This window comes from Cydia pomonella, unplaced genomic scaffold (genome assembly GCF_033807575.1).
Source record: "Cydia pomonella isolate Wapato2018A unplaced genomic scaffold, ilCydPomo1 PGA_scaffold_178, whole genome shotgun sequence".
NCBI lineage: Eukaryota > Metazoa > Arthropoda > Insecta > Lepidoptera > Tortricidae > Cydia > Cydia pomonella.
In genome coordinates, this window is record NW_026907820.1 from 571907 (window position 1) to 586365 (window position 14459).

Here is a 14459-nt window from a genome sequence, read left to right on the forward strand (position 1 = left end):
AAAGTTACAAAGAGGGTGTCCTAAAAGCCTGCAATTTCTGAAGCCCGCATAATATCTACTAGAGGGCATAACAACCTAGCTAGCGGCGATGTTCTTCGCATGTGAATTTATTTATTTTAATCTTTATTGCACATAAAAAAAAGAGTACAACAGGCGGACTTAATGCCAATAGGCATTCTCTACCAGTCAACCATTAAGGCAAAACAGAAAAACTTCAAGGTGGGTGCAGTGAGAATTAAACAAAAAAGACCGTTAAATTTTGAGCGAAATAAAATTTCTAAATAAATACTATCGTATGTTTCATTATACCTTATGAGTACACTAATATATGCATATATATGGATAAACAAGGATAGATACATATACATACAATTGCACGTGCGTTATGGGTTACGGGTGAATTGATGTGAATAGATATCTATCATACTTACTTTACTCTTTGATATCTATGTGAACAACTGACAACACAAAAAAACTGACTCACAAACCAGTCTAAACTCAGTCGTGTGAAGATTTGTCTCAATCTCCGGGATCCCATCAGTAAGTAGATCCTGGTGTGATAACAACGTAACCAACAATGCAGTACACTCCCAAAAAAGAAAGAAATATAGAAATGCATTACCTTCTTGGGGTTCAATATCCTAATACTAGTACAAATTACCTGCAATGAAATTAGGATCTTATCAAATGGAAAAGACTTGCTTTTCATTTGCTTCGTTCAATTTATAAACAAAACAAATTCAACTCTATTTTCTAGTATCATTGATTCAAATTTGATTGCCAATTTTCCTTGTATGGTGGGCCGCTAGAGGTACGTATCACCGATTTTCTTGGCAACTTCGATGTCTATTATAGACCATTTAAAGGTTGTGTGTGAACAGGAGTATTCAAGTAAAACTACACAAGTTATCTTCGAATAAATTATATTCCTGTAATTATAATACAATAATTATAATTTTTTATGTCAAATCTCAACAAATTGCCCTTATTCTACAGTTTATTTGTGCCTAAGGCTCGGGTACTCTCTCACTCGGGAATCGATCGGAATCGTCTCGCACTCGCTCGCCTCACAGCCTCACCTGACTACTTCACAGATGGTTCAAGTACACATACTGACACGACGCCAAATCAAAAATCAATAGACGCGCTACAGAAAACAACACAATACCAATCTGGTTAAAAAATAATTATAATTCTGTAAATTTACGACACCTAATCACATTGATTTGAAAATAAAAAAATCAATAATAACATTAAAAACTATATAGCACCAATTTCAGAACCTAAAGTTATTCACTGATTATTCATTTAACTTAACGACGGCAAATGAAGACAGCCATTTAAGTTCTGCAACTGATTTACATTCATTCTTGCGTTTGCTGATTCACCTCCACTATCATGAATTCGATACTACTTACACTATGGCATGCACCATTATTTTACTCAGACCCTAAGTTAGTAGTAACAAATACCCACTAATTAACTTTAATTAAAGCAACTAAATGAATTGACGTGGCCGTCAGCTCGTCATCACTGAGATAATAAATTAAACCATACATATTTACAATCAACCAAAGGATCTGCAGTGAAACTTTGAAAGGTACAAATGGGTGGCCATTGTTATAATAGGCCTCAAAATATGACTGATTCTATGATACATATTACTAGGTTTTGATTTACAAAACATTAATAAATTTGTACTCTCCTACTTAAATGAAAGTTTGATTACATATTTACAATGATATATTATGTTTTATCAAAATTATCAATTACAGAAATTATAATAAGCGCGATAATTGTTATCGTAATACGACCACTTCAATAACTACTTCTTGACAAAGCGTCTACGTAAATTCTAGAGTTAAGTCTCAGGTTACTAATCAATAAATAACACAACCAAAATAAAATAATACACTGTTCGTGGCGGGGTCTCGTTAACAAAGAAATCCGTTAACTCCCCTAATATAATTTATAAAATATAATTATTTTGGTATACAATCATCTACACATCATTGACAAAAGAACTAGAAAGACGTATGCAGTTGAAGATATTATCGTGTACCTATTAGCACAGTTAAACTAGTTGGCGTTACAGGACTGTTCTATATTTCCCGGCAACTTCGATTGTGAAGAACATATGACAATGTAGTCACCATAAAATGTATGCCGCCGTGCAGACCTTTCTAGTTCAACTGTCCAAGCAGCTGCACTTTTGTTATTCGTTCTTTTGTCAACAAGATTATTTAAGTGCACGCCTGGTCCTCGGGACAATTCTCTCTTTTTAACACAAAGCGTAATAAACACTTGAGCTCTTTTATAGGAATGTTTTATAGAGAGAGGAAGAGAGACAGAAAAATGCCGCTAATCAAACTCAATTCAGACTAAAAAAAACTTCTCAAGTTCGATTCCAAAAAAAATTATAAATGCACAAAGCTGCTCACTAAAGTTAAATAATTCGCTACAAAAAATACACGTCAAAGGTAAAACGACTATACATAAATAACATAATAGGATATCAAAACGTAAAACATTATTTATCAAGGCGAACAGTACGTTCGCTGGTGATTCTCAGTTTAAATCAGCTAAAAAAGAGCACGATCGCAATCGGAGCGATATAAAAAAAAAAGCCCAAGTAACTCTACCATAATCGCACGGAGTTAGAATTTCGTAGAAACAATGTGACATTTAAATTAGACGGCGCGTTACAATCGTCAACCGTAATGCTATCTCGTTGGATATTCCGTACATCCGGGTTCGGCAGGTCTACGGACCGCAGGAACCGAACGTATCACCGCGAGAATTATAGAAGGCCGCCTTTCCTGCCGAACAGGAGCGTGCTGAGCGTCCCGAGCGGGGAGGAGTTCCTCTCGAGCGGCGGCGGCGCGGGCGCCGTGCCCAGGTCCGTGCGCGGGCGCGGGGCGCGGGCGCGGCGCCGGGCGGTGGCGGGGGGGCCGGGGGCCGCCGCGTCCAGCGCGCCCTGGCCCGGGTGCGCCGGCACGCCCAGCCCCGGCTCCGGCCGCTCGGGCGCCGCGGGGGAGCGCAGCGTGCGCTTCAGGCACGTGAGCTGCTCCATGGGGCTGCGGTGCACGAGCCCGGTGTACAGCGAGCCGGGCGTCTGCAGCGCCAGCGGCGCGGGCGACCCGTCCGTGCCGGGCGACGCCAGGTGCCGGCGCCGCAGGATGGACGTGCCCGACGCGATCAGCGCGTGCAGCGACGGCGGCGCGTCGCCTGCGAAATCAAAACATCATGTTCAGTTATTTAAACATTTTAAATACGAACGTCTAAATGCGATATATGTCTTGCGTAGACGCTAATCCCCGTCGGGTCGGATCAGAGATAATACTAACAACATTCTGAAGGTGATTGCTGAGAAATGACATTTTGCCAGAGCGTTATTAGGGTTCCGTAGCCAAATGGCAAAAAACGGAACCCTTATAGATTCGTCATGTCCGTCTGTCTGTCCGTTTATGTCACAGCCACTTTTCAATAAATATGTAAAAGAACACAACATTCAAATATACATGAATGTTTAGTCAGAAATCCTTTACTTACTAAAATAATCACTTTGGTTTCAGCTTATACGTGCAAACATCTTTCAAATCGACAATTATAAACATGTACTGTGTACGGTGGCGCCTCTGATTATGTATATGAATACTGACCGGGCCTGGGCGTGGCGGGCGGCGAGGAGTCCGGCGAGCCGAGCAGCGGGCTGTTGGCGGGCGTGGCGGTGGGCGTGTAGCGACGCTCGCAGAAGGAGTCGCGCCGCGACAGCACGGGCGACACGGCGGCCGACGAGCGGCGCGACGTGCGGCGCGAGCTCCACGCGCTGCCCAGCACGGACGAGCTCAGGCTGCTCATGCCCGAGCTCACGCTGCTGCCGCGCGTGCTGCTCACCAGGCTGCCGTCGTTCGGGTGCATCACCATGCTGAAACAAACGGAATTTTTATTTATTATAACTTGCACAGAAAGAACTTAAAGGAATATCTGTCTAATTTGAGCTTTGTCTGAAAAATGAAGTCGCCTATAAGCTGCAGATAATTTCAATTAGTTGTCTGGGAAATAAAGTCGCGTATAAACTGCAGCAGATAACGCCATCGCTTTAAAAACTTTCAAGACCCTGTTTCGGTAAGACGCAGATCATTAGTTCAGAACGGCATGACATCTATTTCTAGGTGGTATGAAATTGCTTCGAAATGTTGATTTCGTACGCTTAGATGTCGCTACTAATTGACGCTTCCTAAATTTTCATGGCTTCTACATAGCATAGTAAGACGATTGATGCGAAAATATTTACAATTCTCATAGTTTAGCGTTTTACTGTGTAATTGTTATTTTTTATCATTCTAGTTTTGCTCTTTGAAGGCCGATTATCTCAAGGAAATTATTATGAAGTACTTAAAATAGAACAGAAGCTTCTAAAGCGTAACCCTTTGTTTCATAAAAAAAAGGTTTGTGGATTGTTGTATGTACACTACTACACTGCTGTAAACGATGAGATTCACTTTCCATTTAAGACTGTAATTTTAGATGTACTTAATATAAATTTAAGTGATCTGTATAAATATTGTAATTGTGTAATATTGTATACCCGAAAAGGGTAGCCATTGTAACTATGTATCATTTTAACATCTTGTTCAACGATAAACTATAAACAATTACTTATTTTTATTCTTTAAAAAAAAGTGAGATTACCTGTTGGTAAAGGTATAGACATGACTGGAGTGCGGCAGGCGCGGCATGTCGTCGTCCTCCTCCACGTCGGACAGGCGGTACAGCCGCAGCCCCAGCGCCTGCGCCGAGCGGGAGCCGCGCACTCCCACGCCCTCCTGCTCCTCTAGCAACCCTGTCAACAATACAACGTACCTTTAACCTGTGTAACACATCAGGGAACCAACGTAAAATAGTTTCCTAAAACTGCGCGTTTAAACGGACATATTGGCGAGAAAGCATACTGAACTGAACTATAGATTGTGTCATTTTTTTCCTCACTCAAATTATTTGGCTAATGTCCATGGTTGGTGGTTTACCTGACATGTTGGGCTTGGCGAGCTGCGCCCACGTGTGCAGCGTGAGCGAGCCCTCCATGGGCTTGACGATCTGCAGCTTGTGCGGGGCGCGGAAGCGGGCTAGGCCGCCCGCCGCGCCTGCGCCCCATACCGCGCTTTCTTCGCTTAGGTCACGCTCTGCGAATAAAACATATATACAAATATAAACAATAAAATAATAACAGTTGATGGTTAAAAGACGTTCACAGTTTTTTTATGTTAACGTCTTTCGACTGAAATAATCGACATACAGACATAATTAGTCCGGACGGACCTCATATATCATTTACTACAAACTACAACCGGATCCCTTTGTTTGGCATAATTATTGAGTCATCTTGTAATGATAGTCATATTATCATTAGTCATAACTACAATAAAACTACCCACGCAAAAGACAACACTTAAAATTATCGTCATAAGCACTTGACGTTCGTAAACAGATCACTTAGAACGCGTTCTCTGTGTATTTATACTTATTCACGCCCAAATTGTCAGTAGGAAAAGGCGCAAAATTCAATTTTTTTTACGGCAGGTCAACAATTCGAGCCAATTTTTTAAAAATTCGCCGCCTCTTTCTACTATCAAAGTGGCTGTGCCAGACTATATTTCTGCTATCGAGAAAAAATTTAACAGCATACCTGTGCTACGCCGATGCCTAAGCACGTGCGAGGCTGCCAAGGAGGCTCGTCGCGAGTTGATCTCCTGCGGTGTGAGCCTCCGCAGCGCCGCCGCCAGCTCCGCGGCGCCCGGCGCGCCCGGCACGCCTTCACCGGTGCCGCCACTGAAAAACAAAATCATCACTTGATCACAGAGTATAATATTTATTTTTAACCCGACACCGACTGTGATATGTCTCGCAAAATCGCCTATACTATAAACAATAGCGAACGTACATTAACAGAAGGGGGCAGTGCACCTTGTTGCGATTTAGATCACCAAGAGGCAAACCCTCTAACGCGCACGGCCTCTATGTCGGCGGCAGATCGTAAGATCAGACAGATCGTACTGTCCCTGTGTAATGTTTTGACGGTATTCACATTAAACCAATAGATAGGTAGGATAGGTTCATTAGGTTGCTTCAGATGCCCGAAGGGCAAACTGTCAAGAAACATACGCGGGGCTCCGTCGACTCAAGGAGCGAGACAAAGATTTTCACGTTTCACGATATGCCTAGGAAAATCCCGATCGGCTGGCGACATCTATACAAACGTCGAAAAAAACACGCTCAACTTTCGAAACATACTCATAATCTTAAAAAAAAATCCAAAGCAAAATGTTGCCAACATCTCTTGATCGCGTAATAGTACCCATCCTAAGTATCCGTTATTAATCTCCAGGCCAGTAACATGATATAATTGAAATTTCACGTCCCTAGTTCTCTAAAGAGCTTACCAGGGTTCAGTTAATTTTATTGACATAACCAGATTTTTTTAGTTCATATAGTGAATGTCTAATGTTAGAAAACAATGCATGTGTTAAGAAAACACAACGCTTATCTGAAGAGATTTGATTTGTCTAGTCAGTTATCGTCATATCAATAAAAATCACAACTCAATTTACTCGTTATCGTGACTATAACAGGCCGGAATCAGCCGATAATGCTCTCAACGTGAACAGTGTACTTATGTCAGTCCGGTAACAATAAACACACGCAAACTCGTCCACCTCGACCTGAATTAAGTTAAAGAATGCCCATTATTACCCGCGCTTTGTTACGGTAATAGATCATGAAACGTTCCTAGACATTTTCAATTGTTGTTTGTACGAAAATCTTTTGGCGCGAATATATTAACGTAAAAACATGCTTCCGCTGAAAAAATATTAGTAAAAAGTAAAAGAGGCTCATGATTTCATTCGAAATTATTGCCAATTTTTACGTTGACATCAATGATTTGTTGCTAAACTAACCACGTCCTCATTTTAAAGTTAGAGCCAACTGCGTGTTATAATATATTTGGCAACAGATGCCAAATCAAATAACGGAATGAGCACACTGTTATACAATACATCGAAATATTTTAAAAACATGACTTGTTTCCAATATTTCACTGGCAAATATTATTTTTGTGCTAATTCATTTGTCCGTTGATATCACGTGTCTTTATATATTATGGCAAGAGCGTGAAAATTTGGCACAAATACTACTCGTTCTTTTTACTCGTTTTTCTTTTTTTATTAACCTTGTCGTGCCAAAGTCCTTTTTCAGTCATCCGCGATTCATTTAATTGCTTGTTTATCCACCGTATATCAGAGTTTTTGATGCGGGAATGATTTCGTGTAATTATAACATTAATTATTGTAAAATAATAATATAAATAATAAAATTCTTTATTGCAAAAAAAAATCATATAAATAATAATAATTAATTAATCTCCAAATTATTAATTAAAATAGCTCTTAAATTCCACATGTGCTTAGAAATGTTAATATAGTATCTGTTTTCTCAGTTTTATAAATTTTTTGGCTAGCGAAAAACATTCCCGCACCAAAAACCCCGATGTGTGTTTATAATTAAAAAATACTTTTTGATGTTGTTATCTGTATACCACACAGATTTTTTTTCTATACTCTTAACAGAACCTGTTAAACATTTAAATCTGATCATGCGATCTGTATTCATCCCGTGACCGAATCTCCACAATGGGTACTCCACCAATACCATACTCATGAGAAATATGTACTTACGGGTAGAGATCATCCGAGTCCGTGTCCGAGTCTTCGAAGAACGAGTCGCTGGACAGCTTGGGCTTGGGGAGGAGGTAGGACGACCGCGGCAGCGGCGCGTCCGGCTGGTCGGATCCGGCCAGCGACGCGCCGGACACGCCGGACGCGCCGGACCACCGTGACGCGCACTGCACCGTCTCGAACACTTTCGCCATGCTCGATCTGAAAAATACGCATATTTAATGCAAACAAATTGCAGTGTATTTGTTGATTGTGTATGATCAGAACTGTTGGGGCGCATTAACTGCAGCCCTGTTAAACAAGTCTACAGGTTTAGGCCAGTGAAGCATCAAAATACCCGACAATCGGGTACATGGGTATACAAAGTTATTAACCAAATCGACTGGTTGTGTTCGTTTCTTCTTTTTTGCAAAGATTGGTGTTAACCGCCAGGAAATTGATAAATTATCAGAATAATTCGGTTCACGGCATGTTTGATTTAGGAGGCTGTAGTAATTTGTTATGAAAAATATTATGAGGTACCACCTCTATAAAAATAATGCTGTCTTGGTTTCTCTTTTGGTCACTTTACTTTCTTACATTCTGAAACCGGTATTTAGCTAGGATTTGGAAACGGAGACAGTGCAATGAGATAAGCCAATATCGCGCTAATATTAGCGCGATATCGGGTTAGCGATGACAATCAAAATTTCATATGTACAGTCGCCATCAGATATATCGGAGCGGCCGAGGTACTCAAATATTTCTGAGCAGCAATAAATTTCAATAAATTCTTTACAGTAAATGAGGTCAATAACATCTGAACATCCAATTCGCCATAAATATATGAGCAGTGGTTTTTCAATTAAATCTGACCACACAACGAGACAATAATATCTGAACACACAACTCGTCAAAGTTATCTGCACAGACAGGGTGATCATAAATATCTGAACATTTAGGGAAAATATACCTTAAGTCACTTGGCATATGATTTAAAATTCTTTAACGTAGGTACTACTACGCTCGAATACATTTTCAACACAACCACCATTCGGTTTTGTCAATGTCAAAACTAAAAAGAGATTGCTGGATGTAGGGTGTATACATACACTGCCTGAGGTAGAGCGTGACGTCATCGTGATACTAATGGCGTCCTTATCTTACTCTTAATGTGCGAAACGTGCGGCATGCATGAGTCGCCCGGACTCAGTGACTCTTTCAGATATGGCCTTTTTGTACACATTTATGTTTTTGTTGGGATCTAGTTTACATAACAATGATAATTTTAATTCCTTTTAATACCGCTGAACACATGCGTCTTGCGTGCGGATTTGTGCAGGGCCGCAACCTTGGTCGTGAAGCGAATGTACGCCCGCCGCAATCGAACACCCTCTTATAGGCAAATCGAAAATGCTATCAGAACACATTAGCTTTACGCTGCTCGTTGCTCGCTTCTCGCTAACCGTGTGCGGTGGGACAAGTGCCTTCTCATTTTCAGTTCGTAAACTAATAAAATATGGTTAAGGGCTAAATGTACGGCAAATAAGTCCATGATCCTATTTATTTTCATAGAATGATATCCAGTGGCGTAGCGTGCCTTGGCGGGGCCCCGTATAAAAATTTGTTTGGGGGCCCTTAAGAAGGGTAAAGATTTCTCACAAAAACGTACGTTGGGGGCGCCCGTGGCCCGGGGGCCCCGTATAATTGATACGGCAGATACGGCGGTAGCTACGCCCCTGATGATATCATTAGGAATATTAAGAGTAGTGAAAATAAAAGAGAGTACCTAATAAAACGAAAATATACCTTAGTTTGAAATATAATAATAAAATCATAAACACTACTACATGGGTAACAAAAGTTAGTATTGGGTGTAACCTCCTTCTGCATTAAGTACCGCTTGCAGCCTTCTTCTCATCGAATCGACTAGATTCTCGCAGGTAGTGCGGCCTATAAACGACTCCCACACGTTGTAAGCATGAAGTCTTAAGTTTTCCTTTGTGCGACAGCGGCTTTCGTCCCATTCTTGGACCATTTTTCCCCACAAGTTCTCGATGAGATTGAGGTCGGGGCTCTTAGCCGGCATTTTGATTCTAGTCAACACATCTCTGTTTTCATGAATCCATGCTTGTACTAATTTTGATGTTAAGATTGTTTAGTTTTTAATAAATAAAAATACTAAAATAATAATAAAAATAAGAACATGAATTCTTAACAAAATACAAAAAATAAGCACAATTGAGGATTTGAACCCTGACGCAACGGTATATAATTATGATTTCTTATAACTAAACCGCTAGGCCATGGTGACCGACGCAATAGTAGATGAAATATTGAAAAGCATTCGTACCTATTTTAATTTGGCAGCTTCAATATTACATATATATACATTTGATACTTGCACGGAATTAATGACGTAGTGACAGATCAAAACGTGAGACACACATATGCAATGACAGTATGTTACCGTTTTCGTGAATTGCCAAAATATTTTATTCAAATGTGTCTCTTGTAACAAGACCGTGAAGTTGCTTTTCGCAGATTTATATTTTGTATACCTACTTATTTTGTAAAAGGAATATTCACTACATCTGTACGATTACATTTAAACTGTATGCTAAGTGATTTAAGGTATATTTTCCCTAAATGTTCAGATATTTATGATCACCCTGTCTGTGCAGATATTATTGTCTCGTTGTGTGGTCAGATTTAATTGAAAAACCACTGCTCATATATTTATGGCGAATTGGATGTTCAGATGTTATTGACCTCATTTACTGTAAAGAATTTATTGAAATTTATTGCTGCTCAGAAATATTTGGGTACCTCGGCCGCTCCGATATATCTGATGGCGACTGTATAACCTCAACATCGTTATTTGGCTGGCAAATTATGATCGCTGGAACGCAAGGAGTTAAGAGGTGATATTTATTCACTTTTGCAAAGAGTCGCTCTCGATACTGATAGCAGAGTCCATACTAAGCTCGGAGTAGATGAAGGAGTAAATCTCTCGGTGTTAATTGGCAGGGAGGAGGCGGGCCGCGGCCGCCACGCTAGGCATCAGGCCGCGCCTCGACTCGGTTTGTTACAGCTGCCGTGGTTATTCGTATGTGTGTAATGTTCTATTATAACTTTTTCCTACTCCTCTACTGTTATCTGTCATTTATGCATTCATTAACACGAATATAAGAACATACATAAAAGATTTCAAGAAAAGTCTATATTGTCTATTCCTCATAAAAGCTCTTGTGCTTTTATACGCTATAACGTTACTGCGATTAATGGCTACCAACCTAACAAAACCAAAACGAATACAGTTTTAAACTAAGTGCATTGCTGCCAACTTACAAAATATTCATTTGGTTGCATAGTAAAAATAATTACTTCATAAGTCAGAAACACGCATGTGACACCCGTAATATAGCAACACTCATAGACTACGAAGACCGCTTAGCGTTGCTTTTTAGTCTCCGTAGGCTACGGTGGCCAAAATTGAGAAAAAACTGTCCAAAAAATTAATTTAGCAAGTAGCAAGTACCAGGGCCTCATGAGTTACGAGGAGGTGTCGCCGACCGGCCGGCCGCGGCCCGGGGCGGGCCGGGCGCGTAACAAGGTATGCTCGCGCGTCTTGGCTATATACTTTTGCTGTAATTTGTTTACCTAAATTAAGATTTATTTTTGTTGACTCGTAGGAAAAATATTGTATGCAACGTTGTATAAGTAGGTCAAAAAATTCTCGTGGCGTATTCCTTTACAATGTTCGCCTACGCCTTCGGCTCCGGCTCACATTGTAACTCACGCCACTCGCCTTTTTTGACCCTTCTTATACAACTGTTGCATAAAATACTATAAAATACTTACCGTTGCAGGGGGTCGCTGCCGATGCCGGAGTCCATGCTGAGCTCGGAGTAGATGGAGGAGTGCATCTCTCGAAGAGCCGTCACGCTGGGCATGAGGCCGCGCGTTGGCTCGGTACGTTACAGCTGCCGTGGTTATTCGTATATATGTGTGTAATATACTGTTATAACTGAATCATTCTCACTGTTGCAGCGGGTCGCTGCCGATGCCGATGCCGGAGTCCATGCTGAGCTCGGAGTAGATGGAAGAATGCATCTCTCGATGTAAACTGGCAGGGAGGAGGCCGGCCGCAGCCGCCACGCTGGGCATGAGGCCGCGCGTCGGCTCGGTACGCTTGCGCAGCTGCCGGAGCTGCTCTTGAGCTTCGGCAAGATGGGCGGCCACCTCCACGTACCGCTCCTGGACAAATAAAACGTAATATAATTTAAACTGTTTTCTTACAAGTTACAATTTAACGCATAGTAGCCGTATAAGCGCTATTATGGGCACATCATGTGCTAAAAAGTCCGCAGAAGTATTTTGACTATATCACAAAGTTACGTTGATTACTTGCTACTTCTAATCTAAAATAATTTATAAGATGTCGAGTTATGCCTATGTACTAAATTAGAAATAATTCGAGGGCCGCTTAACAATTACATTAATTTCCCGCGATAATTCTGTTAACAATACCCTATAAATTTGAATGACCTATTAAAATAATATAAACGAATTCATATCTAATATCGTTATTACCGCAATTGTAAATATTTATTGCTTTTCATGTGGAGCTAAGTGCTAGATAAAAACCTAACAATGAAAATTTTATATCACTTCATATTACCGTAATCGATCATAATAAATTTACTCGCGCGCATACAATGAAAATGTGGTCATTTTTTGTGGAAATTCTATACAAAATATGTTAATTTTAATACTTCGTACTTCTGGTACTTCTGAATATTATGTACGTACACATAGACAATTCTTGCATTTAACTTAGACAGGCACTTTATCATTATGATGTTTTAGAGTTAAAACTAATTAAGCGAGAAGCGTCTTGACGAATCAAAACATAATTTTTCATGATACAAATGGCATAATCCATTGTCCTCCTTTTTAAACTTGGGTAATTTCACAATGTAATTATGAGTCTTAACGTTTCAAAACATAAGTTTTTACTCCGAACTAACTTCCCTGTATTTTTCTCAATTTTTATATAGCGTTTTCTACTCGCCTTCGTGAAATACAAGTCCTAAAATAAATATAGTAACTATGTAACGCCACTCCTTGATTGCGGCGCTGCGTACTCGCAGCTGAGTGCCATTGTCTACTATCTAGGACACGCCTAGGGTAACTCAATATTATGAGCAATTAACGCAACGACACCGCGATAGGGTCGCACAGTTCACAAGCTACTAATTAATTATAGACGCTTATATAAATGAATGGAGGTAATAGAACAAACCGATAGCACAATACACGCATGGGCCCATATGCTGGAAGCAGTTATTACATTTCACTACATTATCGCCGCAGTACAGCGTTTTACCATTATCTATTACATTAAGATTCTGAAGGGACCACGTCAAACACGCGCTTTAAGCGGCAAAGCGCGATAACCGAGAAAAAATAATGAAAGCAAGTTACAGATACCAATTTAAAATGTACTCGTAGATTACACGGAAAATCGTATATTACTCTCAATCATGCAAACTACCCTGTCATCAGCTATGTCTAATCTAGATATAGATCGTGTCATTAACGATGACACGTGCCTCGACTCTTATTGTCATGTTATTAAAGGTTAAATTAGACAAATCTGCGCGTCATCGTGGATAACACGAACTATATGTCAAAAGTGAGTTTGAAACCCAACTAAATTGATATTAATACGCCGACGGCGATGAAGATATTTCGGCAAATAAATATCAGCGTATAATAAATGTATATGATTTTGGTATCAACTACATGAAATTGTAATCAAAACGTACTTGAAGCTTGAGTAAATAAAAGATAAATAGATGTACTCGTACAAATGTGTTTTATCATTTCAAGTACTACGTCATTATTAGTGCAAGATAATTAGGCATGAAGTAGTTTACGATATAAAATTACAGTATACACGATATTTATTTATTTAAGACTACTTTCACAACTTATTTTTCTTGAATTTGCCATATTAAGCGGTCTTACCGGCCCCGCACAGTAAAAATGTCCTTCGATGAAAATATAAGTTGCCTAGTGTATTTATTTGTGTCATTGTAGGGCTTAAATTTACCAAAATTTCAGTCTTGAGGTAATATTTTTATTAGTATTCAGTCTTGTACTTGGTGTTGAGGTTGGTTATATGTGCAACGAGAGATCCATGTTGGTTGGAGTCCAGGGCAAACGAAAGATTCTAAAACAAGCGTAACGAGCAATTTTCACTCAAAGCAAAAACCAACCTTGGTCTGCTGTTGCTCATATAACATATAAATTTATTTCTGGATATGAATGTATATTATTTTAATAACAATTAATGAACTTACCTTCGTATCCGCCAACTCCGCCGCCAATGCATTTTGGTTATCTTTAGTTATTTCTAATATCCGCAACGTCTGCTGGTGCTCCGCAGTTATCTGTGGACGGACCGATCATTACTCACTGTCTTCGTGTCCCCATTTATAACCCTCGTTGGTAGACAACCGGATAGACCGATTTCAGTAGATTAGGTGTACAAAAGGCGCAGATATAAAATTCTAAAGCAGATACGCCGCTCTCAAAAGTAACACAGTCACAAATGATTACATAGTACCATAATGCAGCTGCTTGCTGTTAATGAAAATGATAATTTATATCATTTAATATAGAGCTATATTTCTCTTATAAATTTCATAACCACCGGTTCTACAATGCAACGCC

General features: G+C 39.9%; 1 protein-coding gene across 7 annotated transcripts in view; it reads right to left on the reverse strand.

The window, feature by feature from the left end:
• Positions 1–906: 906 nt before the first annotated feature.
• The window catches only part of LOC133533555 (trafficking kinesin-binding protein milt-like), a 54819-nt gene continuing 41266 nt past the window's right edge, over positions 907–14459 (reverse strand). For all 7 annotated transcript variants that reach the window (XM_061872552.1, XM_061872548.1, XM_061872547.1 and 4 more), the window contains 8 exons: positions 14087–14176; positions 11761–11975; positions 7737–7937; positions 5690–5832; positions 5031–5186; positions 4696–4846; positions 3663–3928; positions 907–3228 (listed from right to left, as the gene is read on the reverse strand). In XM_061872552.1, the coding sequence (XP_061728536.1) occupies positions 2801–3228; positions 3663–3928; positions 4696–4846; positions 5031–5186; positions 5690–5832; positions 7737–7937; positions 11761–11975; positions 14087–14176 (1650 nt within the window). In that variant the 3' untranslated portion in view covers positions 907–2800. The remainder of the gene's footprint in view (positions 3229–3662; positions 3929–4695; positions 4847–5030; positions 5187–5689; positions 5833–7736; positions 7938–11760; positions 11976–14086; positions 14177–14459) is intronic.